Genomic DNA, 27,817 nt, shown 5'->3' on the forward strand with positions numbered 1-27,817 from the left:
GATCCAGATCCCTCTGCAAGCATTGGAAACCTTCCTCACTGTCCACTACACCTCCAATCTTTGTATCATCAGCAAATTTGCTGATCCAATTTACCAGATTATCATCCAGATCATTGATATAGATGACAAATAACAATGGACCCAGCACTGATCTCTACTAGTCACAATCACAGGCACCACTAGTCACAGGCCTCCACTCAGAGAAGCAATCCTCCACTACCACTCTCTGACTTCTCCCATTGAGCCAATGTCTAATCCTATTTACGACCTTACCATGTATACCTAGTGACTGAATCTTCCTAACTAACCTCCCATGCGGGACCTTGTCAAAGGCCTTACTGAAATCCATGTAGACAACATCCACTGCCTTCCCTTCATCCACTTCCCTGGTAACCTCCTCAAAAAACTCTAATACATTGGTTAAACATGACCTACCACGCACAAAGCCCTGTTGACTCTCCCTAATAAGTCCCTGTTTATCTAAATATTTGTCGATCCTATCTCTTAGTACTCCTTCCAATAATTTACCTACGACTGACGTCAAGACCCCATTATATAATTCTTGCTCCTTATCCCAGAAACCATTCTTGTAAATCGTTTCTACCTATAATGTCCTCACATCCTCTTTCTAGAGGTGAGGACAAAACTTCAGCCAAGGTCAGACACAAGGTTATGCAGACTTTTGTGTTCTATGCTTTTATTGATAATGCCCAAGACTGCACTGTATATGGCTTAAACTTCAGATTCACCTGCCTAGGTGGTCATCAACCCTCATGCCACCCAGGACCCACCGACCTGGTGGTGGTGGGGGTCCAGCCCTTATCCTTGTTGATCAACATTCTTTCAAATAAAATATTTCCCTCCACATTTCTCTACATTAAACTTACCTGTCATGTATCCAGCCACTCTATTCCCTGGGTTATACCTTGCTTCAAGTCTATCACTATCCTCTTCAGTTTATGATACTAAATAAATTTTGTGGTATCTACAAACTTAGAATTTTGCGCCCTGCACTCCTGGGTCCAGATCAGAAAAATGCAATATCCCTAACACTGCCCTCTGGGGATATATCACAAATCACCTTCCTCCAGTCCAAAAGGAACCATTCCCAATGGCACTCAAAGTCCACATTCAGATTCCCAAAGTCCACATTCAGTACATTAACTCTATTACCTTCATCAACATTGTCCATTATCTCATCTGAAAATTGCACTAAATTAGTTAAAATTTAACCGTAAAGAATTTGTGTTGGCTTGCCTTAGTTAATCCACATTCCTCCAGGTAACTACCCAGATCAACATTTCTAAACTCTTTTTCACCATGAGTTGGAGCCAACAGTTTCTGGACTTATCTTTACTCTCCATTTGCCACTCTCTATTCCTTTGACAGTACCCTTGTCTTCAAAAAGAACGAATGATTATTGTCAGCTGTCTCAAAATCCTTGGACTCAGGTTGGGTGACTCATCTACTTTATGCTGAGCCATCTTTTTTATAAGACCTCCGAGCTGTCAATTTTTAATGTATCTATTATCTCATCTACTTCCCCCTTCAATATTGCTTTGGAAACACTTTCTTCTGAACTACATGGGGACCAATATCCTTGCAGGGAGGTTTGTTAGTGCTATTGAGGGGGGATTTGCAGGGGGATGGGAACCAGTGTGCCAGGCTATTTTTACTGTGCCCATGGTCTGTTTTTTATCAATTATGCTATTGTTTGTACTGTTGTAACTATATGTTGTAAATATGTGGTTTTGTAGCTTTAGTTTTTGGTCTTGTTTGTCTGGTGAGATTGGAGCTCATTTCCGGGGAACGTGCTAAGATGGTAGCGTGATATTACTATGCAGCAGCCTCTCCGGACTCTGGATTGGGGATTGCCAAACGTTATGTGGATTTTCTGGTGTAGACCGTTTTGTAATGTGTTTTTGTGATATCATTCTGGAGGAATGTTGTCTCATTTTTTAACTGCATTGCATTTGTGGTTTTTAAATGACAATAAAGTGAATCTGAATCTGAACAGAGGGATCTGGGAATACAGATACGTAATTCCCTAAAAATGGCGTCATAGGTAGATAGGGTCGTAAAGAAAGCTTTTGGTACATTGGCCTTTATAAATCAAAGTATTGAGTATAAGAGTTGGAATGTTATGGTGAGGTTGTATAAGACATTGGTGAGGCCGAATTTGGAGTATTGTGTGCAGTTTTGATCATCAAATTACAGGAAGAATATTAATAAGGGTGAAAGAGTGCAGAGAAGGCTTACAAGGATGTTGCTGGGACTTGAGAAACTGAGTTACAGAGAAAGGTTGAATAGGTTAGGACTTTATTCCCTGGAGTGTAGAAGAATGAGGGGAGATTTGATAGAGGTATATAAAATTATGATGGGTATAGATAGAGTGAATGCAAGCAGGCTCTTTCCACTGAGGCTAGGGGAGAGAAAAAAAAAACCAGAGGACATGGGTGAAGGGGGAAAAGTTTAAAGGGAACATTAGGAGGGGCTTCTTCACACAGAGAGTGGTGGGAGTGTGGAATGAGGTGCCAGATGTAGTGGTAAATGCGGGCTCACTTTTAACATTTAAGAAAAATTTGAACAGGTATATGGATGAGAAGGGTTTGGAGGGATATGGCCCAGATGCAGGTCACTGGGACTAGGCAGAAAAATGGTTTGGCACAGCCAAGAAGGGCCAAAAGGCCTGTTTCTGTGCTGTAATGTTCTATGGTTCAAGAAAGCTGCAAGGAACTGCTGGTTGTTTGGAGCAAAGGGAGTTTTTTACTACTCGGCTTAAAGAGGTGAAACTGCGCAGTCATATGACGTCAGCAAGTAAAGGGCGAAAGATTTAAAAAGAAGGCAGCCATATTCAGCGGGCAGTGGAGTGAGAGGCAGCAGAATGGTAGGGCTTTGGCTCAATGGGCTTAGGCGGTAACGGGATGAGGAGAGGAAGGAAATATGTGTTTTCTGTGCTCAGTGTCAGATGTGGGGTGTCGTGGAGTCTCCCAGCCTCCGAGACAGCCATATCTGCACCAGGTGTGTTGAGCTGCAGCTCCTGAGGGATCGAGTTAGGAAACTGGAGATGCAGCTCGATGACCTTCGCCTCGTCGGGGAGAGCAAGGAGGTGATAGAGTGGAGTTACAGGCAGGTGGTCACACCGGGGCCATGGGAGGCAGACAAAGTGGGTCACAGTCAGGAGGGTGAAGGGTAAGAGTTGGGTACTAGGGGCATCCCTGTTGCTGTACCCCTTGACAATAAGTACTCCTTTTGAGTACTGTTGGGGGGGGAGGCGCGACAGCCTATCCGGGGGAAGCGGCAGTGGCCGTGCCTCTGGCACAGAGTCTGGCCCTGTGGCTCAGAAGGGTAGGGAAAGAAAGAGGAAGGCAGTAGTGATAGGGGACTCTATAGTTAGGGGGTCAGACAGGCGATTCTGTGGACTCAGGAAAGAAACACTGATAGTAGTTTGCCTCCCAGGTGCCAGGGTCTGGAATGTTTCTGATCGCGTCCATGATATCCTGAAGTGGTACCAATGGCATAGGTAGGAAAAGGGAAGAGGTCCTGAAAACAAACTACAGGGAGTTAAGAAGGAAGTTGAGAAGCAGGACCACAAAGGTAGTAATCTCGGGATTACTGCCTGTGCTATGTGACAATAGGATGACGTGGAGCATAAATGCGTAGCTGAGGGATTGGAACGGGGCAGGGATTCAGATTTAGACCATAAGACAAAGGAGCAGAAGTCGGTCATTCGGCCCATCGAGTCTGCTCTGCCATTTTCTCATGAGCTGATCCATTCTCCCATTTAGTCCCACTGCCCCGCCTTCTCACCATAACCTTCGATGCCCTGGCTACTCAGATACCTATCAATCTCTGCCTTAAATACACCCAATGACTTGGCCTCCACTGCCGCCCGTGGCAACAAATTCCACAGATTCACCACCCTCTGGCTAAAAAATTTTCTTTGCATCTCTGTTCTGAATGGGCGCCCTTCAATCCTTAAGTCATGCCCTCTTGTACTAGACTCCCCCACCATGGGAAACAACTTTGCCACATCCATTCAGTCCATGCCTTTCAACATTCGAAATGTTTCTATGAGGTCCCCAATGATTTCTGGATCCTGGATCATTGGGACCTCTTTTGGGGCAGGTGTGACCTTTACAAAAAGGACAGGTTGCACTTGAATCCCAGGGGGGCCAATATCCTGGCGGGGAGGTTTGCTAAGGCAACTGGGGAGAGTTTAAACTAGAATTGTTGGGGGCTGGGAACCGAACTGAAGAGACTGGGTAAGAGGAGGTTAGCTCACAAATAGAGAAAGCTTGTAGACAGTGTGAGAGGGAAGATAGGCAGGTGGCAGAGAAGGGACACGCTCAGACTGAAGGTTTGAGATGTGTCTATTTTAATGCAAGGAGTGTTGTGAACAAAGCGGATGAGCTCAGAGCATGGATCAGTACTTGGAGATATGATGTGGTGGCCATTACAGAGACTTGGATGGCTCAGGGACAGAAATGGTTACTTCAAGTGCCGGGTTTTAGATGTTTCAGAAAGAACAGGGAGGGAGGCAAGAGAGGTGGGGACGTGGCATTAATGATCAGAGATAGTGTCACGGCTGCAGAAAAGGTGGACGCCATGGAGGGACTCTCTATGGAGTCTCTGTGGGTGGAGGTTAGGAACAGGAAGGGGTCAGTAACTTTACTGGGTATTTTTTATAGGCCACCCAATAGTAACAAGGATATCGAGGAGCAAATAGGGAAACAGATCCTGGAAAGGTATAATAACAGAGTTGTCATGATGGGAGATTTTAATTTCCCAAATATCAATTGGCATCTCCCTGGAGCGAGGGGTTTAGATGGGGTGGAGTTTGTTTGGTGTGTTCAGGAAGGTTTCTTGACACAACATCTAGATAAGCCTACAAGAGGAGAGGCTGTACTTGATTTGGTATTGGGAAATGAACCTGGTCAGGTGTCAGATCTCTCAGTGGGAGAGCATTTTGGAGATCATGATCACAATTCTATGTCCTTTACTATAGCATTGCAGAGAGACAGGAACAGACAAGTTAGAAAAGTGTTTAATTGGAGTAAGGGGAATTATTAGGCTATCAGGCAGGAAATTGGAGGCTTAAATTGAAAACAGATGTACTCAGGGAAAAGTACAGAAGAAATGTGGTAAATTTTCAGGGGATATTTGCTTAGAGTTATGTATAGGTACATTTCAATGAGACAGGGAAGTTATGGTAGAGTACAGGAACCATGGTGTACAAAGGCTGTAATATATCCAGTCAAGAAGAGAAGAAAAGCTTACAAAAGGTTCAGAGAGCTAGGTAGTGTTAGAAATCTAGAAGATTATAAGGCTACTGGGAAGGAGCTTTAAGAAGGAAATGAGGAGAGCCAGAAGGGGCCATGAGAAGGCCTTGGTGGACAGGATGAAGGAAAACCCCAAGGCATTCTACAAGTATGTGAAGAGCAAGAGGATAAGACGTGAGAGAATCGGACCAATCAAGTGTGACAGTGGGAAAGTGTATGGAACCAGAGGAAATAACAGAGGTACTTAATGAATACTTTACTTCAGTATTCACTATGGAAAAGGATCTTAGTGATTGTAGTGATGACTTGCAGCAGACTGAAAGCTTGAGGATGTAGGTGTTAAGAAAGAGGATGTGCTGGAGCTTTTGGAGATCATTAAGTCGGATAAGTCGCTGGAACCGGATGAAGTGTATCCCAGGCTACTGTGGGATGCGTGGGAGGAGATTGCTGAGCCTCTGGCTATGACCTTTGCATCGTCAATTGGGACGAAAGAGATTCCGAAGGATTGGAGGGTTGCGGATGTTGTTCCCTTATTCAAGAAAGGGAGTAGAGATAGCCCAGGAAAATAAAGACCAGTGAGTCTTACCTCAGTGTAAGTTGATGGAGAAGATCCTAAGAGGCAGGATTTATGAATGTTTGGAGGGGCATAATATGATTAGGAGTAGTCAGCATGGCTTTGTAAAGGGCAGGTCGTGCCTTATAAGCCTGATTGAATTTTTTGAAGACGTGACTAAACACATTGAAGGAAGAGCAGTAGATGTAGTGTATATGGATTTCAGCAAGGCCTTTGATAAGGTACCCCATGCAAGGCTTATTGAGAAAGTAAGGAGGCATGGGATCCAAGGGGACATTGCCTTGTGGATCCAGAACTGATTGCCCACAGAAGGCAAAGAGCGGTTGTAGACGGGTCATATTCTGCATGGAGGTCGGTCACCAGTGGAGTGCCTCAGGGATATGTTCTAGGACCCTTGCTCTTCGTGATTTTTATAAATGACCTGGATGGGGAAGTGGAGGGATGGGTTAGTAAGTTTGCTGATGACGCAAAGGTTGGAGGTGTTGTGAATAGTGTGGAGGGCTGTCAGAGGTTACAGCGGGACATTGATAGGATGCAAAACTGGGCTGAGAAGTGGCAGATGGAGTTCAACCCAGATAAGTGTGAAGTGGTTCATTTTGGTAGGTCAGGTATGATGACAGAATATAGTGTTAATGGTAAGACTCTTGGCAGTGTGGAGGATCAGAGGGATCTTGGGGTCCGAGTCCATAGGACGCTTAAGCAGCTGCGCAGGTTGACTCTATGGTTAAGGCGGCTTACGGTGTATTGGCCTTCATCAATCGTGGAATTGAATTTAGGAGCCGAGAGATAATGTTGCAGCTATATAGGACCCTGCTCATACCCCACTTGGAGTACTGTGCTCAGTTCTGGTTGCCTCACTACAGGAAGGATGTGGAAACCATAGAAAGGGTGCAGAGGAGATTTACAAGGATGTTGCCTGGATTGGGGAGCATGCCTTATGCGAATAGGTTGAGTAAACTTGACCTTTTCTCCTTGGAGCGATGGAGGATGAGAGGTGGCCTGATCGCGGTGTATAAGATAATGAGGAGTATTGCTCGTGTGGATAGTCAGAGGCTTTTTCCCCAGGGTTGAAATGGCTAACACAGGGGGACATATTTTAAGGTGCTTGGAAATAGGTACTGAGAGGATGTCAGGGGTAAGTTTTTCACACGGAAAGTGGTGAGTGCGTGGAATGAACTACCAGTGGCAGTGGTGGAGGTGGATACAATAGGGTCTTTTAAGAGCCTCTTAGATAGGTACAAGGAGCTTAGAAAAATAGAGAAGTATGCGGTAGGAAAACCTAAAGCCTTTGATCTCCCTGTCTTCCTTGAAGGCATGCCACAAAGACTGTGGTGGATCAATGCTAGCATCTTATGTCTGAGCTGAATATTCTGGATTTAATTCCCAACTTAGAGTCTCAGTTGACAATCCAAGGAACACTGTGTTGTCAGTGGTGTTAACTGGGAGATGAGATGTCAATCTGAAAGTTTAACCAATATTCATAAAATTGGATTGTCAAAGTTCAAAGTAAATTTATTATCAAAGTACATGTATGTTAACATATTGTATACTACTCTGACATTTGCCTTCATGCAGGTGTTCACAGAAGGACAAAGAGATACAATAGAATGGTCTGGCCAGTGGTGTTGTGGCATCAGCGCTGATCTTCCAGGCAGATGGTCCTGAGTTCAAAGTATGACCAGGTCCTAAACTGCAGAGCAGCATTATTTGTGCGGACAACTCAATGGCAACCAACAACGACAAACTTTCCTTGACCCTGGTCAGACCCCACTTGGAGTACTCAGTTCTGTGTGTGTAGTCAGAGGCTTTTTCCCAGGGCTGAAATGGTTGCCACAAGAGGACACAGGTTTAAGGTGCTGGGGAGTAGGTACAGAGGAGATGTCAGGGGTAAGAGTGGTGAGTGCGTGGAATGGGCTGCCAGCAATGGTGGTGGAGGCGGATACAATAGGGTCTTTTAAGAGACTTGTAGATAGGTACATGGGGCTTCGTAAAATAGAGGGCTATAGGGAAGCCTAGTAATTTCTGAGGTAGCGACATGTTTGGCTCATCTTTGTGGGCCGAAGGGCCTGTATTGTGCTGTAGGTTTTCTATGTTTCTAATGCTGAAGAGGTCGTACTGGGGACGAGGAAATGGTGGATGAACTGAATAAGTATTTTGCATCAGTATTCATTGTAGAAGACAGTAGCAGTTGGCCAGAAGTTCCAAAATGTCATGGGGATAAGTGAGTTAAGTTGCCATTACTAAGGAGAAGGTGCTTGGGAAACTGAAAGTTCTGAAGGAAGATAAGTCACCTAGACAAGATGGTTTACAGCTTAGCATTCTGAAAGAGGTGGCTGAAGAAATTGTGGAGGCATTATTAATGATCTTTCATGAATCAATGGACTCTGGCATGGATCTGGAGGACTGAAAAATTGCAAATGTCACTCCACTTGTCAAGAAGGGAGGGAGGCAGAAGAAAGGAAACTATAGGTCAGTTAGCCTGACCTCAATGATGGGGTAGATGTTTGAGTCAATTATTGATGATGTGGTTCTGGGGTACTTGGACCCACTTGGTAAAATAGGCCAAAGTAATCATTGTTTCCTCAAGGGAAAATCTTGCCTGACAAATCTGTTTGAATTCATTAAGGAAATAATAAGCAGGACAGACAAAGGAGAATCAGTGGATGTTATCTACTTGGATTTTTAGAAGGCCTTTGACTAAGTGCCACACATGAGGCTGCTTAACAAGATAAGAGCCCATGGTATTACAGGAAAGATACCAGCATGGATAAAGCATTGGCTGATTGGCAAGAGTGGGTCTATAGGGAGCCTTCTCAGATTGGCTGCTGGTGACTAGTGGTGTTCCACAGGGATCTCTGTTGGGACCACTTCTTTTTCCATTGTATGTCTATGATTTGGATGACAGAATTGATGGCTTTGTGGCCAAATTTGTGGGCAATGCAATTCAAAGATGGGTGCAGCAGCAGGTAGTTTTGGGAAGCAGGGAGGCTGCAGAAGGACTTGGACAGGTTAGGAGATTAGGCAAAGAAGTGGCAAATAGATCATAGTGTCGGGAAGTGTATGGTCTTGCGGTTTGGTAGAAGGAATAAAAGTGTAACCTATTTTCTAAATGGGGGGGCGGAATTCAAAAATCAGAGGTCTCAAGGGACTTGGGAGACCTTGTGCAGGATTCCCTGAAGGTTAATTTACAGGCCAAGTTGTTGGTCAGGAAGGCAAATGAAATGTTAGCATTCATTTCGAGAGGACAAGAATATAAAAGCAAAGATGTAATGTTGAGGTTTTATAAGGCACTGGTGAAGCCTCACTTGGAATATTATGAGCAGATTTGGGCCTTTTATTTAAGAAAGGGTGAGCTGACATTGGAAGCGTTCAAAAGAGGTTCACAAGAATGATTCCAGCAATGAAAGGCTTATTGTATGAGGAGCGATTGATGGCTCTGGGCCTGTACTCACTGGAATTCAAAAGAATGAGGGGTCACCTCATTGAAACCTATCGAATGCTGATAGGCCAAAAGAGTGGGTGTGGAGAGGATGTTTCTTCTGATGGTGGAGTCTAGGATCAGAGGGCACAGCCCTAGTATGGAGAGACTCCATTTAGAATGGAGATGAGAAATTTACTTAGCCAAAGAGTGGTGAATCTGTGGAATTTGTTGCCACAGGTGGCTATGCATGCCAGGTCATTGGGTGTATTTAAGGCGGAGGTTGATAAGTTCTTGATTAGTCAAGCCGTGATAGATTACGGGGAGAAGGTCGGAGAATGGGGTTGAGATGGAAATGGATCAGCCACAATGAAATGGCAGAGCAGGCTCAGTGGGCTAAATGGACTAATTCTCCTCTTGTATCTTATGGTGTTAATCTGGGGTTGCTAGGGCAGCATGGCTCGAAGGGCCGGAATGGTCTGTCTTGCACTATATCACCAAATAAACAAACAAATAAATAACTTCCTGAAACTGAAGTATATAAAGTAACCAGGGATATTAGACATGATAGTGGAAACCTTCGCTGCTTTGGTGAAGGGGTTGAGGAACAGAGATCACAAAGAGAAAAGTAATTGGGAGGAGAATTAGTGATATATGGAAAAGTTGTTTTTACACAGAATATGTTAGGAATCTGATGCTCTGCCTATGAACGTGGTGTGAGCATGTTCCACTGTTACCTTTAAGTGGGAATTGAATAAATACAAGGTGAATGAAAAATTTAAATGTTATGAGGAAGTGTTTGGCAAAAGAGCTGGTACAAATAATGCTCAGCCACATGGTCTACTCCTGTGCTGTTACCATTAAATAATTACATGGTTCTATTACTGCTGCATAATGTACTTCTCTACTTTTGGTTAATAATAATGTGTTCTTAAATTAGATTTGCTGAGGAGGGGTGCACAGAGTGCTTAACGCTATCTTGTCTGATATGCATTCTTCCATTAGGATACATTTGAGGAAGACGATGATGAGGATGATGACTATTTGTCCACACAAGATCTGATTCTAATCAAGGATGATATTTTATCTCTGCTAAAACATTTCCTGCGAATGCTCTCCACATTCCCTTTGAAGGAGAAACCTGATAGTGCACATCATGTTCTCCAGGTAAAGATAATAGTTGTGGTTCCAGTACTTTGAATTAAATCCACAAGATATTCTGCAGATGGAATCCAGAGTAACAGTCAAAGTTTTGGGCCAAGACCCTCCATCCATCATAGCCTAACGAAGGGTCTTGGTCTGAAATGTCAGCTGTTTATTCCCTGCTATAGATGCAGCCTGACCAGCAGAGTTCCTCCAGTATTTTGGGGGTGTCTCTTTAAATTGAAATGTCATTTATACTTTGTAATGCTTCCTGTATTCTTTATTATTTACGAATTTTAACTTAATTGTTTCTGGTTAAATAGTTGTTTGCTAGAGGTTTGTTTTTAATCCATGTATCATTGTGTCCTATCGACAAATAATTGAATGTTAACTAAGACACATGTTTCAATTTCTCACGCACATTAAGCATGTTCTATTATAATCATACTATTTTATTTATTTAATGAATATTGGTCCTCAAATGATTTTTGTAACCAAAAGACAAAGGAGCGGATTGAGGCCATTCAGCCCATCAAGCATACTCCATCATTCCATTATGGCTGATTTATTATCCCTCTCAATCCCATTCTCCTGCCTTCTCTCAGTCACCTTTGACAGCCTTCTTAAACAAGAACCTATAAACCTCTGCTTTAAATGTACCCAATGACTTGGCATCTACAGCCGCCTGTGGCAACAAATTCCACAGATTTGCCATTCTTTGGCTAAAGAAATTCCTCCTCATCTCCATTCTAAAAAGAACATCCTTGTATGCTGAGGTTAGTATCCAGTAAGTTTCTTCTTCCTCTATTTTTTTTCATTCCTTGTCTGTTAGGGCACAGTTAGAGCAGTGAGAATGACTTCAGGTGCTGTGTTCTGCTCTGTGTCTAAGATGAGGAGTTCTGGGAGACATACGGCCTCCCAGATAACCACATCTGCACCAGGTATACAGAGCTGCAGCTCGATGACCTTCAGCTTATATGGGAGACTGAGGAAGTGATAGCTAGGAGCTACGGGGCAAGTAACCGGGTGACTGTCAGGAGAAGGAAGGGAAAGGGGTAGGTGGTACAGAGTACTGCTGTCCGCCTCAACTATAAGACCATAAGATATAGGAGCAGAAGTAGACTATTCAGCCCATCGAGTCTGCTCTGCCGTTCAGTCATGGGCTGATCCAGTTCTTCCAGTCATCCCCACATCTCTGCCTTCCCATACCCTTTGATGCCCTGGCTAATCAAGAACCTATCTATCTCTGCCTTAAACGCACCCAATGACTTGGCCTCCACAGCCGCTAGTGGCAACAAATTCCACAGGTTTACCACCCTCTGACTAAAGTAATTTCTCTGCATCTCTGTTCTAAATGGACACCCTTCAGTCCTGAAGTCGTGCCCTCTTGTCCTAGGCTCCCCTACCATGGGAAATAACTTTGCCCCATATCTAATCTGTTCAGGCCTTTTAACATTCGGAATGTTTCTATGAGATCCCCCCTCATTCTCTTCTTTTTTTTTGTAATTTATTTTTTTATTGAAGTTCATCATCAAACAAACATTTCCAGAAGATGTATTTCAGACATTGTACATATATAATCATATATATCACAAATCTCCACAAAGTATTTATCTGAGGTATACACTTATAGAAAAGAATGAAAAGAAAAAACAAGCAAAAGGAAAGAACTGTACAAGTAGGGAGTGATTTTTTTTTTACAACAGGTTCATTGATTTGTGAGAATAAAATCAGGCCTATGAGGCATTATGTAGTTAAACCATTTTTCCCAGTATGAATCAAATTGTTCCAGCTTATAGTTAACAGATGCTGTTATCTTCTCCATTTTGTAAATGTCCATTGTAATTTCCATCCATGTATTTAAAGTTGGGCTCTCCTGTGATAACCATTTCCTAGTAAGAATCTTTTTACCAGCCACCAACAGTATATTCATTAAATATTTATCTCTTTTCAACCATTCTTGAGGTATATATCCAAAATATATGGTCTTACTCTCTAAGGGTATTTCACATTTAAAGATGTCTTGTAGGGCATTGTGTATCCCCCTCCAATAGTTTTTGATAACAGGGCAGTCCCAAAAAATATGATAATAATTTGCATTTTGATTTCCACAATTTCTCCAGCAAACAGGGAGGTTACTATCATAATGGGATTTCTGAGAGGGTGTAATAAAATATCAAGTTTTTCCATCCAAATTCCCTCCATTTCTGTGAACTGGTACACTTGCATTGATATCTCCATATTGTTGTCCATTCTTCCTCAGATATAATTACCCTCCTTCCTTCTCCCATTTTATTTTAATGTATGAAGTGGAATGTGCTTTAAGATTTGACAACCCCTTATACATGTTTGAAATGACTCTACTACCATTATCTGAATTATATGCTTTTCTAAAGAGCTCTATCAAGCATTTATTTGCCTTGGTTACATTTTTAAACGTCTTATTAACATATTGTCGCATCTGTAAATACTGATTAAAAATCTTGCTTTTCTAATGTGTTTCTCTTTAAGCATTTCAAAACTGAACAGTGTTCCTTCTTTCATTATGTTGCAAAGAACTGTTATTCCTTTAGCTGTCCAGTCCTTAAATCTAGCATCCAATTTATTTGGTGTAAAATCCGAGTCATATACATACCATTTAAGAATTGCAATATCTCCCTCTAGATTATATTCTTTTATAGTAGTTTTCCATATTTTAAGAGTCAATTTCACCCATGAGTTATCAATAGTATTTATGTACCTTTGCAGATTGTTACCAGCCAAAATTGCTTGTATAGGGATGGGAAGTACCCGCTCCTCAATGTTTTTCCATTGAGCGTCATATGATGGGTTACACCAACATATCACAGCTCTCAACTGCGCTACAAAATAATAATCTCTAAGAGAAAAAGGGCCCCATCTCCACTTTTCCTTTGCTAATTGCAAAGTTTTGAGATGAACCCTAGGCCTTTTGCCCTGCCAAATATACCTTGATAGCATTTTGTTCCATTCATAGAATTTATTTTGATTAATCTCTGTTGGTAGGGTCTGAAGGAGATATAACAGACTGGGCAGTATATTCATTTTAATAGACTCAATCCTTGAACTGAGACTGAAGAAAGGAATCAGGTTCCATCTTGCCACATCTTCCTTAATGTTTTTATATAAAGGCTGATAATTACATTCTGATAATTTTGCCAAATCTTTTGGCATAATGATGCCCAAATATTTGAAAGACTCTGTGAACCATGCCCAGGGGTATCGACTTTCAATTTCTCTTGGTGGGCTATAGTAATAAGAAAGTAATTGGGTTCTATCTATGTTGATCTTGTATCCTGATAATTGACCATATTGTTCAAAGGATTGCATCAATGTAGGTAAAGAGTATGTTGGTTGCCCGAGATAGATCAAAATGTCATCCGCATAACAAGCCAATTTATGCTCTGTCCCTTTAATAGTAATTCCCCTGATATCTTCATTTTGTCTGATGTATTGAGCTAATGGTTCCAGATATAACGCGAAGAGTAGTGGTGACCATGCACAACCCTGTCTCGTGCCCCTTTCTAGGGTAAGACTATTTGATAAATATCCTTTGATTTTAATCCTAGCAGTAGGTTTGTCATATTGTGTCTGTATAGTTTTAATAATTGTGCCTTGGAAACAAAATCTATGTAAAACTCTGTAAAGAAAATTCCATTTAACCAAATCAAATGCTTTTTCAGCGTCCACGCTTATCACTATTGCTTCGATTTTATTTTTTTGTACATGATCCATAATGTGAAGTGTCCTTCGTATATTGTCTTGAGTCTGGCGTTGTTGTATAAAGCCTGTCTGATCATTACGTATCAGTATGGGTAGAAACTCCTCTAATCGTTTGGCCATGATGGAGGGAAATAACCTATAATCTACATTTAAGAACGTATGTTGGTCGAAATGACCAGCATTCCATTTTATCCTTGCCTTCTTTCGGAAGAGCTGAGTTGATCGCTTCCTTCCAGCTGGGTGGCATTTGCACCTTTTTTAGAGCCCAGTTCAGTGTGGGGAGTAAAACAGGAATTAACTAAATTTTAAATTCTTTGTACCACTCTGCCATATACCCATCTGATCCTGGTGACTTGCTTAATTTAAGCCTACTAATTGCAGCTTTTAATTCAACTTCAGTTATGTCAGCAGTCATCGTTCTATTTTGTTCTTCGCTTAAAGTGGGTAACTCTAGAGAATTCAAGAAGGTGTCAATTTGGGTTATGCTTCCCCCTGGAACTTTGGAATATAGAGTTTTGTAAAACACTTCAAAAGCTTCTTGAATTTCACTTAGCTTATTTTTTATTATTTTCATTCTTGGGTCCCTAATTCTATGAATTGTATTTTCTGCTATCTTTTTTTTCCGTTTCCACGCCAGTATTTTCATAGATTTTGATCCACTTTCATAATGTCTCTGTTTCAGAAACATTAAGTTTTTCCTGATTTCTTGCATAGCCAAATTATTTATTTCATTCCTAATTCTTTTAATTTCTCCTAATGTATCCTGTGCCAAATTCAGTTTGTGTTTTTTCTCTAGTTCATTCTGCCTATTTTGTAATTCCTCTAATGTTTTATTCCTTATTTTTTTCTTATATGAAGATATTGCTATAATTTTCCCTCTTAAGACCGCCTTCAGAGTATTCCATAAAATGGGAGGTGAAACCTCTCCATTATCATTAAATTCTAAGTAGAGACTGCCGTGGTTACTTGAAATGACCTGGAGACACAGACAATTCTTCAAGAAAGTTAAACCTTTATTTGCAAACAAAGGCTGAGGCAATCAATGAACTTGTCACCGAAAGCCCACCGAGCTTCGGTGTACAGCATTCTTTCTAGTAATTACTTATCTCAGTTACATTTCGGTTTCATCGCCATACCCAATCGAGTTTTAATTGCATATCATTTATATATGAATTAATTAATCGCTCTTGCCTAGCCCACGGTGCGCCACCATTATGTTTCACCCATTCGCATTGGGACCTTATTCGTGGCCAAGGTTATGTTTTCCAGGCAACCTCCCTCACATTACATTCCTGCTCGCAGCATCCTGTCCGCCACCGTTATCTCGTACTAAACAAAGGCTGAGTGTAATACATGGGATACATCTCAGCTAATAGTGCTGCTAAACAAACAGGTGTTCTGTAAGTGCCATAATATGCAGCTAAGAGAGTACAAAGTATCTAGTGAAAACAACACTTAACAAAATGTGTCTAGAAAATAATACATATTAATATTCGGTACCTAGAAGTGATTACATAGTATAGTAAATAGCTAATACATAGTGATTATATTTCAGGTATATATAGTGGTTATGTTTCAGGTATATATAGTGGTTACGAGTGGTTATGTCAGGTATATTTCTCAATAAGTCCAATTTCTTTTTTAATTGGTTCCTTAAAGTACTGATCATTGAGTAGACTTGAATTTAGTTTCCAAATAGTATTCTTTGGTTATAGGTCAAAATCAACAGATAAATATATAGGTGCCTGGTCACGTACATCTATTGTCCCAATTCCACAGGTGTTTATTTTGTCTTTGTCTTTTCCAAATGTTATGAAATAGTCTATTGTTGTATATGCAGAATAATGAGTGTAATCCCTTCTGTCAGGGAAAAGGTCCCTCCATATATCAATTAAACCAACATCCTCAATAAGTGTATTGACTTTCTTATGTAAAGATTTTGTTTCATAGGTTTTTCTATTGGAAGAGTCTAACTTAGGTTGTAATTGTAAATCTAAGTCTCCCCAAAATATCAGGAGACATTCTGTTTCCGTTACCATAATATCAGTAATTTTCTGAAAGAAACCAATATCACTTCCCGGGGGTGCGTATATATTCAATAGAGTAACTGAATTGCTGTCTATATTCCCCCTTACCAGAATATATCTGCCCTCTTTATCTCCCATTTTGAATACTTTTTCAAAATTTAGCTTACTTGAGATAAGAATATCAACTCCTCTCCTATGTCCTGATTTATATGAGGAGAAAAACAGATTAGTGAAGCCCATTCTCTTCAGTTTTTTATGCTCATTATCACTTAAATGAGTTTCCTGTAAATATACTACATGGGCTTGTTCTTTTTTCATTTTGGATAAAATTCTCTTACGTTTGATTGGATTTAATAGCCCATTTACATTAAAAGAAATGAATTTTACCTTGTCCTTAGCCATCTGCATTTGTCTGTCAATGTATCATTGAAGTTAGAATAAAACTTAATCGATCTACTCCCTGAACAAATACGAACCAAGAAACGCAAATAATAACAAGTATGGCAACGAATGTGTGATTCCAAGGCTGTGGTCTCTAGTAGATGACCCTGCGTTGAGCTGGAAGAAATGTCTAGCTGTGGGGGATAACCCCTCCTACTTGTGCATTGAGGACCCCCATTGCAGTATTCATAAAAGTCAGTGAACAAATCCATTACACAGAAAAGATTTCCGTGTTGTACTCCAATATATATAGACAGACAGACACACACACACACACACACACACACAACCCCCCCCCCCCCCCCCCCTTGGGAAACTCCCGGTCTCTTCCTCATATATTTCTCTCGGCCTCCTCACGTCTCCTGCCTTCTCAATTCTCGCATTATTTCTCAAGCAGAGCGGGATAATTCTTCAGTCGGGCTTTTCTTCGTTTTGGTCATGCTGACGGGCAGCCCTCTGGCCTTCGTATCTGTAGTCGTCTCTTCGACTGTCTGGTACAACCGCGTCCTGTTATCATAAAACACTCGAAGTTTAGCAGGGTACGGAGTTTGAAATCTAACCTTATTTTGCTTTAGTACTCGCTTTATTTCGGAGTATTCTTTGCGTTTCTGGAGGACCGCGGGGGGATAATCTTGGTCGAAATATATTAATTTATCCTCGAAAAACACTCTCTTCCTACCCCAGGCCCATCATAGAATCTCGGCCTTGGTGCTGTACTGAAGGAATTTAATTATTATTGAGCGTGGCTTTCTATCCTGGGTAGGTTTTGGGACTAACGCGCGTTGGACTCTTTCAACTTCCAGCTTCATAGCCGGGGGAAGATCCAGCGCGTCCCGCAGTAACTTTCCGACAAACTCCATCATAGATGAGCCCTCCGCTCCTTTGGGAACATTGTAGATTCTGATATTTTTCCGCCTTGATCTTCCCTCCAGGTCAAGCAGCTTATCTTCTTGGTGATGTATTATTTTTATTGTCTTGCTCAGTATCCATTCCACGTTTTGAACGCGATCTTCCACCCTCTCAATTCGAGTCTCTGCCTCCGCTATTTTTTGATTAACGCTGGCGAGCTCTGCCTTAATATCACGGAGCTGCTGCTTTATATCTTTCTGGACCTCCATTATTTCTTTCAGGATTTCAAAGACATTCGCTGCTTCGACTGAACGAGGCCCAGCAGCCGCCTCGCTATCACGCGGTTGGGTTGGACGCAGGCTCCGCAGTGTCGCTTTTTTTATTTCCATTTCTTCTCCCCATTCTTGCCCCTCTTTTCAGTTCAAATATTTTTTGAAAAATATTATATTTGATCAGTTAACGGGGCTTAATACGCGTTTTTCTGGAGGAGCTAGTGACTTAAGCTGCCATTCTCGAAGATGATGTCATTGGAACCGCCCCCCCCCCCCCCCCCCCATTCTCCTGAACTCCAGGGAATACAGCCCAAGAGCTGCCAGATGTTCCTCATACAGTAACCCCTTCATTCCTGGAATCATTCTCGTGAATCTCCTCTGAACCCTCTCCAATGTCAGTATGTCCTTTCTAAAATAAGGAGCCTAAAACTGCACACAATACTCAGTGTGGTCTCACGAGTGCCTTACAGAGCCTCAACATCACGTCCCTGCTCTTATATTCTATACCTCTAGAAATGAATGCCAACATTGCATTTGTCTTCTTCACCAGCAACTCAACCTGGAGGTTAACCTTTAGGGTATCCTGCACAAGGATTCTCAAGTCCCTTTGTATCTCTGCATTTTGAATTCTCTCCCCATCTAAGTAATAGTCTGTCCATTTATTTCTTCCACCAAAGTGCATGACCATACACTTTCCAACACTGTATTTCATTTCTCTGCAGGCTCTGTTTCCTCAGCATTATCTGCTCCTCCACCTATCTTCATATCATCAGCAAATTTAGCCACAAATTCATTAATCCCATAGTCCAAATCATTGACATACATCATAAAAAGTAGCAGTCCCAACACTGACCCCTGTGGAACTTCACTGGTAACCAGCAGCCAGCCAGAATGGGATCCCTTTATTCCCATTATCTGTTCTCTGCCAATCAGCCAATGCTCCACCCATGCTAGTAACATTATAAGTACACCGTTTTGGATATTGTTGAGGGGGACAACCTACTGGGGGGAGCCGCTTTCAGCAGGTTTCTGGCACTGAGTCTGGGGCTGTGGCTTAGAAGAGAACAGAGGTGATAGGAGATTCCTCAGTCAGAGGAATAGAGACGAGATTCTGTGGACGTGATAGAGACATCCAGACGGTATGTTGTCGCCCAGGTGCCAGGGTCAGGGATGTCTCGGACTGGGTCCGCAGTATTCTAAAGGGGGAGGGGGAGCATATTGGCATCAATGTCATGGGTAGGAAAGGTAAGGGGGTCCTGAAGAGAGATTTTAGGGAGCAAGGTAGAAAGCTGAAAAGTAGGACCCTCCAGGGTAGCAATCTCTGGATTGCTGCCCATGTCACATGCCAGTGAGGACAAGAATAGGATGATGTGGCAGATGAATGCATGGTTGAGGAACTGGCATGGGGTGGCAGGGTTTCAGATTTATAGATCATTGAGGTCAGGTTTGCTTGAGCAGGAGGGTTTAAACTAATGTGGCTGGGGTGTGGGAAGTGGAGTGATGGTGCTGAGGATGGGGTAGTTGGTTTACAGAGTAAGTACATAGTGAGACTGCTAGGAAGCAGATACTGATATGTTTGAAATTATGTCGTATATGGATAAGATAGATGAACATGTAGCACGTTTACAGGTCGGCATGTTTGACATTGTGGGCATCACTGAACCATGGCTGAAAGAAGATTATAGCTGGGAGCTTAATGTCTAAGGATACACGCAGTATCAAAAGCACAGGCAGGTTGGCAGAGTGGGTGGTGTGACTGATGGTAAAAAATGAAATCAAATTAGAAGGAGGTGACAGAGGATCAGAAGGTATAGAATCTGTGGGTAGAGCTCAGGAATTGCAGGGTGAAAAGACCCCTTTTGGGAGGTATATACAGACCCCCAAACAGTAGTAAAGATGTGGTCTATAAATTAGAATGGGGGATAGAAAATGCATATCAAAGGGGTAATGTTACAATAGTCATGGAAAATTTCAATATGCATATAGATTGGAAAAATCAGGTTGGTGCTGGATCCTAAGAAGGGCAATTTGTAGAATGCCGATGAGGTGGCTTTTTAGAGCAGCTTGTGTTGAGCCTACTGGGTTATCAGCTATTCTGGATTGGGAGTTGTGCAGTGAACCAGAATTGATTAAAGAGCTTAATGTAAAGGTACCCTTGGGTGCCAGTGATCATAGTATGATAGAATTCACCCTGCATTTTGAGAAAGAGAAGTTAAAGTCAGATATATCAGTACTACAGTGTAGTAAAGGCAATTACAGAGGTAATGAGAGAGGAGCTGTAAAGAAGGTATGGTAGCCAATAATATTAATTTGGGGATTTTGAGTTTGTGAGTTTTGTTTATTTTTCTTTTTCGTGCTATTGAGGGGCAGTTGATGTCTTCTTTCAACAGCTTCCATGGTTTTTCTGAATTTCATGGCTATCTGGAGAAGACAATTATCAGAGTTGTATTGTACGTGCATACTTTGACACTAAAATGGACCTTTGAGCTTTTAAAGAGGATACAGAGGTTTCTTCAGATACATAACATCTAAGAAGAGGCAAGTGTAGATATCAGACCACTGGAAAATGATGCTGGAGAGGTAGTAATGGGGGACAAGTAAATGGTGGATGAACTGAATAAGTATTTTGCATCAGTCTTCACTGTGGAAAACACCAGCAGTTGGCCAGAAGTTTGAGAGCGTAAGGGGGCAGAGGTGTGAAGCTGCCATTACGAGGAAGAAACTGAAAGCTTTGAAGTTAGGTAAGTCATCTGGACCAGATAGTCTACATTCTACGGTTCTGAAGGGGTGGCTGAAGAGATTGTGGAGGCATTAGTAATGATCTTTCAAGAATCAATTGATTCTAGAATGGTTCTGGAAAATTGCAAATGTCACTCCACTCCAAGAAGGGAGAGAGGCAGAAGAAAGGAAACTATAGGCCAGTTAACCTGACGTCGGTGGTTGGGAAGATGTTGGGCTTAATAGTTAAAAATGTTGTTTTGGGGTACTTGGAGTCACATGATAAAATAGGCTGTAGTCATTGTGGTTTCCTTGAGCGAAAATCTTGCATGGCAAATCTGTTGGAGTTCTTTGAAGAAATAACATGCAGAATAGACAAAGAAGAATCGGTTGATGTTGTGTACTTAGATTTTAAGGAGCCCTTCGATAAGCTGGCACACGTGAGGCTGCTTAACAAGATAAAAGCCCATGGTATTGCAAGAAAGATACCAACATGGATAGAACATTGGCTGATTGGCAGGAGGCAAAGAGTGGGAATAAAGGGAGTCTTTTCTGGTTGGCTGCTGGGAACTAATGGTGTTGGGAGCACTTCATTTTAAGTTATATGTCAATGATTTGGATGACAGAATTGATGGATTTGTAGCCAAGTTTGTGGACAATACAAATATAGGTGGAGAGGCAGGTAGTTTTCTGGAAGCAGAGAGGCTACAGAAGGACTTAAAAGACATTGGAGCAGAAGTAGGCCATTTGGCCCATCAAGTCTGCTCCATAATTCAATCACGGCTATTTTTTTTTCTTCTCCTCAGCCCCACTCCCTGGCCTTCTCCCCATAATTTTTGATCCTGTGTCCAACTGATCAAGCTCTGCCTTAAATACACCCAACGACCTGGTGTCCACAGTTGCCTGTGGTAATAGATTCCACAAATTTGTCACCTCTGGCTAAAGAAATTTCTCCACATCTCTGCTTGAAATGAACGCCCCACTATCTTGAGGCTGTGCCCTTTTGTCCTGGACTCCCCCACCACGAGAAGCATCCTTTTGACATCTACTCTGTCAAGGTCTTTCAACAACCCTCCTTTATCCTTCTAAATTCTAGCGAGTACAGACCCAGAGCTATCAAATGTTCCTCCTTTGATAACCCTTTCATTCCTGGAATCATCCTTGGGCATACAATAGAGCAAAAGTTAGTGGGAAGTTGGAGAGCCTGAAGCTTTTAAAAACCACCAGAAAGCAACTAAAAAAAGTCATTAAGAAGGTAACGATGGAATACAAAAGTAGGGTCGCCAATAATATTAAAGAGGTTATCAAAAGTTTCTTTAGATAGTAATGGGAGGCAATGAAATGGCAGATAAACAATAAGTAATTTGCATCAATCTTCACTGTGGAAGACACCAGCAGTATGGTGCAAGTTCCAGGTGTCAGTGGTCATGAAGTGTGTGAAGTTACCATAACTAGGGAGTAGATTCTTAGTAAACTGAAAGGTCTGAAGTCGTTAAGTCACCTGGTCCAGATGGCGTACAATCAATTGATTCCAGAATGGTTCTGGAAGACTGAAGAATTGCAAATGTCACTCCACTATTTAAGAAGGGAGAGAGGTAGAAGAAAGGAAACTATAGGCCAACTAGTCTGACCTCAGTAGTTGGGAAGACATTGGAGTTGATTGTTAAGTATGTGGTTTCGGAGTACTTGGAGGTACATGATCAAGTAGGCCGTAGTCAGCATTGTTTCCTCAAGGGAAAATCTTGCCTGACAAATTTGTTGGAATTCTTTGAAGAAATAGCAAGCAGGATAGACAAAGGAGAATCAGTTGATGTTGTGTACTTGGATTTCTAGAAGGCTTTTGGCAAGGTGCCATACATAAGGCTGCTTAACAAGCTATGAGTCCATAGTATTACAGGAAAGATTCTAGCATGTATAAAACAGTGGCTTATTGGCAGGAGGCAAAGAGTGGGAATAAAGGGAGCCTTTTCTGGTTGGCTGCCGGTGACTAGTGGTGTTCCACAGGAACACAAAAACTGTTCCACTCGTTTTTGGACCGATTCTTTTTGCATTGTAGGTCAATGATTTGGATGATGGAATTGTTGGCTTTGCTTCAAGGTTTGCAGAAGATATGAAGATAGGTGGAGAAGCAGGTAGTTTTGAGGAAGCAGAGAGGCTACAGAAGGACTGAGATAGATTAGGAGAATGGGCAAAGACATGGCAGATGGAATACAGTGTTGTGAAGTGGATGGTCATGCACTTGGGTAGAAAAAATGAAGGTTTTGACTATTTTTGAAATGGAGAGAAAATCTAAACTGAGGTGCAAAGGGAGTTGGGAGTCCTGGTGGAGGATTCCTTGGGGGTTAATTTGCAAGTTGAGTCTGGTGAGGAAGGCAAATGCAATGTTAGCATTAATTTCAAAGGACTATAATATAAAAGTAAGGGTGTAATGTTGAGACTTTATAAAGCACTGGTGAGGTTTACTTGGAATATTTTGAGCAGGTTTGGGCCCCTTATGTTAGAAAGGATGTGCTGAAACTGGAGAAGGTTCAAAGGAAATTCACATAAATTATTCCAAGATTGAATGGCTTCTCATATGAAGAGCGTTTGAAGGATCTGGGCCCGTATTCGCTGGAATTCAGAAAAATGAAGGGTGATCTCATTGAAACTTGTTGAATGGTGAAAGGCCTTGATAGAGTGGATGTGAAGAGGATGTTTCCTTTAGTGAGGAAGTCTGAGACCAGAGGACACAACCTGAGAATAGAGGGGCATCCTTTCAGATGAGGAGGAATTTCTTCAGCCAGAGAGTGGTGAATCCGTGGAATTTGTTGCCACAGGCAGCTGTGGAGGCCAAGTCTTTGTGTATATTTAAGGCAGATGTTGACTGGTCAGGTCACGAAAGGATATGCAGAGAAGGCAAGAGATTAGGGCTGAGAGGAAAATTGGATGAGCCTCGGATGAAATGACAGAGCAGACTTGATTTGCCAAATGACCTAAGTATGCTTCTATATGTTATGGTGTTATGATCTTGTGTGTTATGAAATTTGTCACAGGAGAGCAGCATCTCTTATTGGGGACCCCCACCACTCAGGTCATACTCTCTTCTCACTGCTGCCCTCACGAAGAAGGTACAAGAGCCGCAGAACTAACACCACCAGGCTCAGGAACAGTTGTTAACACTCAACCATCATGCCCTTGAACCAAAGGGGATTACTTCACTGAACATCACTTGCCCCATCACTGAAGTGTTCCCACAATCTACGAGCTCATTTTCAACTGCTTCATCTCATCTTCTCAATATTTACTGCTTATTTATTAATTTTTTTCTCTCTTTTGTATTTTCATAGTTTGATGTCTTTTGCATATTGGTTGTTTGTCTTCCCTGTTGGATGCGGTCTTTTATTGATTGCTTTATGGTTCTTGGATTTCCTGAGTTTGCCCACAAGAAAACAAATCTCAGGGTCATATATGGTGACATATATGTATTTTGATAAATTTACTTCGAACTTTTTGAAATTTCATTGTGATTCTAAATTGGAGAAAGGCCAATTTTGGTATCAGAAATTATCTGCCAAGTGTGAATTGGGACACGCTGTTTTCTGGCAAAGGTGTACTTGGAAAGTGGGAGGCCTTTAAAAATAAATTTCTGAGAGTACAAAGCTTGTATGTGCCTGTCAGAATAAAAGGTAAAGATAAGACTTGAATTGACTTTATTACTTGCATCCATCAAGTACGTGAGTAAAAATCTTTACGTCTCTGTTCAAATGTGCAATGTGCAATTATATTAATTTATAATAAATATTATGTACAACAGGATAGTCAATATCACATAGAAATACAGTTGCATCAACATGAAGGGAACCTCGCTTTTCAATGGAGTGGTGTTCCTCGAGCATGAGTATTGGGACCACTAATTTTCATGTTGTTTGTCAATGACTTGGATAATGGAATTGATGGCTTTGTGGCTAAGTTTGCGGGTGATATAGAGATAGTAGCATGACTTAAATCGAAAGAATGAGCAAAAAAAATGGCAAATGGAATACAGTGTTGGGAAATGTATGATAATGCATTTTAGTAAAAGGAACAATAGTGCAGACTATTATCTAAATGAGGAGTGGGTTCAAACATCAGAAGTGCAGAGGGACTTGGGAGTCCTCGTGCAAGACTCCTAGAAGGTTAATTTACAGGTTGAGTATGTGGTAAAGAAGGCAAGTGCAATATTAGTATTTATTTCTGGGGGAACAGAATATAAAAGCAAGGAGATGATACTGAGCCTTTATAAGACACTAGTCAGGCCGCATTTGGGAGTATTGTCAACAGTTCTGGGCCCCATATCTCAGAAAAGGTGTGCTATCATTGGAGAGAGTTGAGGGGAGGTTAATGAGGATGATTCTGGGAAAGAAGGGGTTAACATATGAGGAGCGTTAGGCAGCTTTGGGCCTGTACTCACTGGAATTTGGAAGATTGCTTGGGAATCTCATTGAAACTGACCGAATGTTGAAAGCACGAGATAGGGTGCATATGGAGAGGATGTTTCCTATGGTGGGGGTATCGTGAACTAGAGAGCACAGCCTCAAAACTGAGGGGCAATCTTATAGAACAGAGGTAATGAGGAATTTTTTTTAGCAAGAGTGGTGAATCTGTGGAATGCTCTGCCACAGACTGTGGTGGAGCCCAAGTTTATGAGTATATTTAAGGCAGAAGTTGATTGGTTCCTGATTGGTCAGAGCATCAAAGGATATGGTGAGAAGGGAGGTGTATGGGGTGGAGTTGGATCCGGAATCAGCTATGATGGAGTGGCGGAACAGACTCGATAGCCTGAATGACCTAATTCTGCTCCCATGTCTTATGGTCTTAAATGAGGGTGAATAAATCCCCAGGGCCTGACAAGGTGTTACTTCGGACCCTGGGGTGGGGGGCGTGTAGAAATCACTAGGGCTCAAGCAGAGATATTTAAAACATCCTTAGTGACAGGATGACATGAGAGGTGCCAGGGGATTGGAGGATAGCCAATGTTGTTTCGCTGTTTAAGAAAGGTTCTAAATATAAACCAAGAAGTTATAGGCCAGTGAGCCTGACATTAGTAGTGGGAAAGTTATTGGAAGGTGTTCTAAGGGGCCAGATATATGATTATTTGGATAGACATGGACTGATTAAGGATAGTCAGCATGGCTTTGTGCATGGTAGATCATATCTAACGAATCTTGTAGAGCTTTTTGAGGAAGTTACCAGGAAAGTTGATAAAGGCAAGGCAGTGGATGTTTCCATATGGACTTTAGCAAGGCATTTGACAAGGTCCTGCATGGGAGGCTGGTCAAAAAAGTTCGGCATTCACAATGAAGTAGTAAATTGGATTAAATTGACTTTGTAGGAGAAGGCAGAGAGTGTTGGTAGATGACTGGAGGCCTGTGACCAGTGGTGTGCTGCGGGGAACTTTGCTTCTGGATGATAGTGTGGTTAACTAGATCAGCAAATTTGTGGATGACACCAAGATTGGGGGTGTAGTGGACAGTGAGGAAGACTATCATGGCTTTCAGAGGGACCTACATCAGCTGGAAAAATGGGCTGAAAAATGGCAGTTGAAAATTAATACAGACAAGTGCAAGGTTTTGCACTTCGGTAGGACCAATCAGGGTAAGTCTTTCACAGTCCATCTGGGTAGAGATTAGTAAAGGGAAAAAAAAATCACTGGTGGGAGCTGTCTATAGGCCACCTAATAAAAATATTGCAGTGGCAGAGGCGATTAACCAAGAAATAACTGAGGCTTGTAAGAACGGAACGACAGTTGTCATGGGGGATTTTAACTTCCACATAGATTGGGTGAATCAGATTGATCAAGGAAGTCTTGAAGAGGACTTCATAGAGTGCATCCATGATGGCTTTCTTGAGCAGCATGTTAGTGAACCTACAAGAGAAAATACTATCTTAGATCTAGTCCTGTGCAATGAGACAGGAAAGATTAACAATCTTGTAGTCAGGGATCCTCTTGGAGAGGGTGATCAGAGTATGATTGAATTTCGCATACAGGTGGAGGATGAAATAGTTAGATCTAAAACTAGTGTTTTATGCTTGAACAAGGGAGACGACAACAGGAGGAAGGACGAGTTGGCTAATGTGGATTGGGAGCACAGGCTATTGGGTAGGACAGTTGAGGAACAGTGGAATACTTTCAAAGAGATTTTTCACAGTGCTCAACAAAAGTATATTCCAGTCAAAAGTAAGGACAGTAAGTGTTGGGAGAGCCAGCCTTGGATAACTAAGGAAATAAAAGATAGTATCAAATTAAAAGCTCATGTGTGCAAAGTCGAAAGAGTAGTGGGAGACTGGAGGATTGGGAAAACTTTGAAAAGCAACAAAGAACAACCAAACAAGAAATAAGGAAAGGGAAGATAGAGTATGAAAGTAAATTAGCACAAAATATAAAAACAGATAGCAAAAGTTTTTATAAATACATAAAGCAGAAGAAGGTGGCTAAAGTCAACGTAGGTCCCTTGGAAGACGAGAGAGGGAAATTGATACTGGATGATAAGGAAATGGCTGAGGCATTAAATTACTATTTTGTGTCTGTCTTTCTGGTGGAGGACACGTCCAATCTGCCAAAGAATGATGTTATGGACGAAATGGAAGGTGAGGACCTTGATAAAATCACTGTCACTAAAGAGATAGTGATGAGCAAACTAGAGGGCCTGAAGGTAGATAAGTTTCCTGGTCCTGATGGGATGCATCTCAGGATGCTGAGGGAATTGGCGGAGGTTATAGTAGACGCACTGGTAATCATTTACCAAAATTCTGTAGACTGGGCAGGTCCCGGCAGATTGGAAAACAGCAAATGTCACGCCACATTTTTAAAAAAGGATGTAGGCAATAGATGGGCAACTTTAGGCCAGTAGGATCTGTAGTGGGGAAAATGCTTGAAGCTGTCATTAACATAGAAAAAAATACCTTCAGCACAATACAGGCCCTTCAGCCCACAAAGCTGTGTCAAACATGTCCCTACCTTAGAAATTACGAGGCTTACCCATAGCCCTCTGTTTTACTAAGCGCCATGTACCTATCCAAAAGTCTCTTAAAAGACCCTATTGTATCCACCTCCACCACTATTGCCGGCAGCCCATTCCACACACTCACCACTCTCTGTGTAAAAAAAAACTTACCTCTGACATCTCCTCTGTACCTACTCCCCAGCACTTTAAACCTGTGTCCTCTTGTGGCAACCATTTCAGCCCTGGGAAAAAGCCTCTGACTATCCACACAATCAATGCCTCTCATCACCTTATACACCTCTATCAGGTCACCTCTCATCCAAGGCCGGGTTCACTAATCCTCTTCTCATAAGGCATGCTCCCCAATCCAGGCAGCATCCTTGTAAATCT

The 27,817-nt window shown here is 41.8% G+C and overlaps 1 protein-coding gene across 3 annotated transcripts in view; it reads left to right on the plus strand.

The window, feature by feature from the left end:
• ncapd3 (non-SMC condensin II complex, subunit D3) overlaps positions 1–27,817 on the plus strand; it is a 269,184-nt gene that overhangs the window by 24,471 nt on the left and 216,896 nt on the right. For 2 of the 3 annotated variants that reach the window (XM_059956769.1, XM_059956770.1), the window contains exon 5: positions 10,280–10,441. In XM_059956769.1, coding sequence (XP_059812752.1) covers positions 10,280–10,441 — 162 coding nt within the window. Of the gene's footprint in view, positions 1–10,279; positions 10,442–27,817 lie in introns of those variants that run through there. The other variant, XM_059956771.1, reaches the window with a different exon arrangement.

The sequence above is a fragment of the Hypanus sabinus genome, chromosome X2 (genome assembly GCF_030144855.1).
Source record: "Hypanus sabinus isolate sHypSab1 chromosome X2, sHypSab1.hap1, whole genome shotgun sequence".
Taxonomy (NCBI): Eukaryota; Metazoa; Chordata; class Chondrichthyes; order Myliobatiformes; family Dasyatidae; genus Hypanus; species Hypanus sabinus.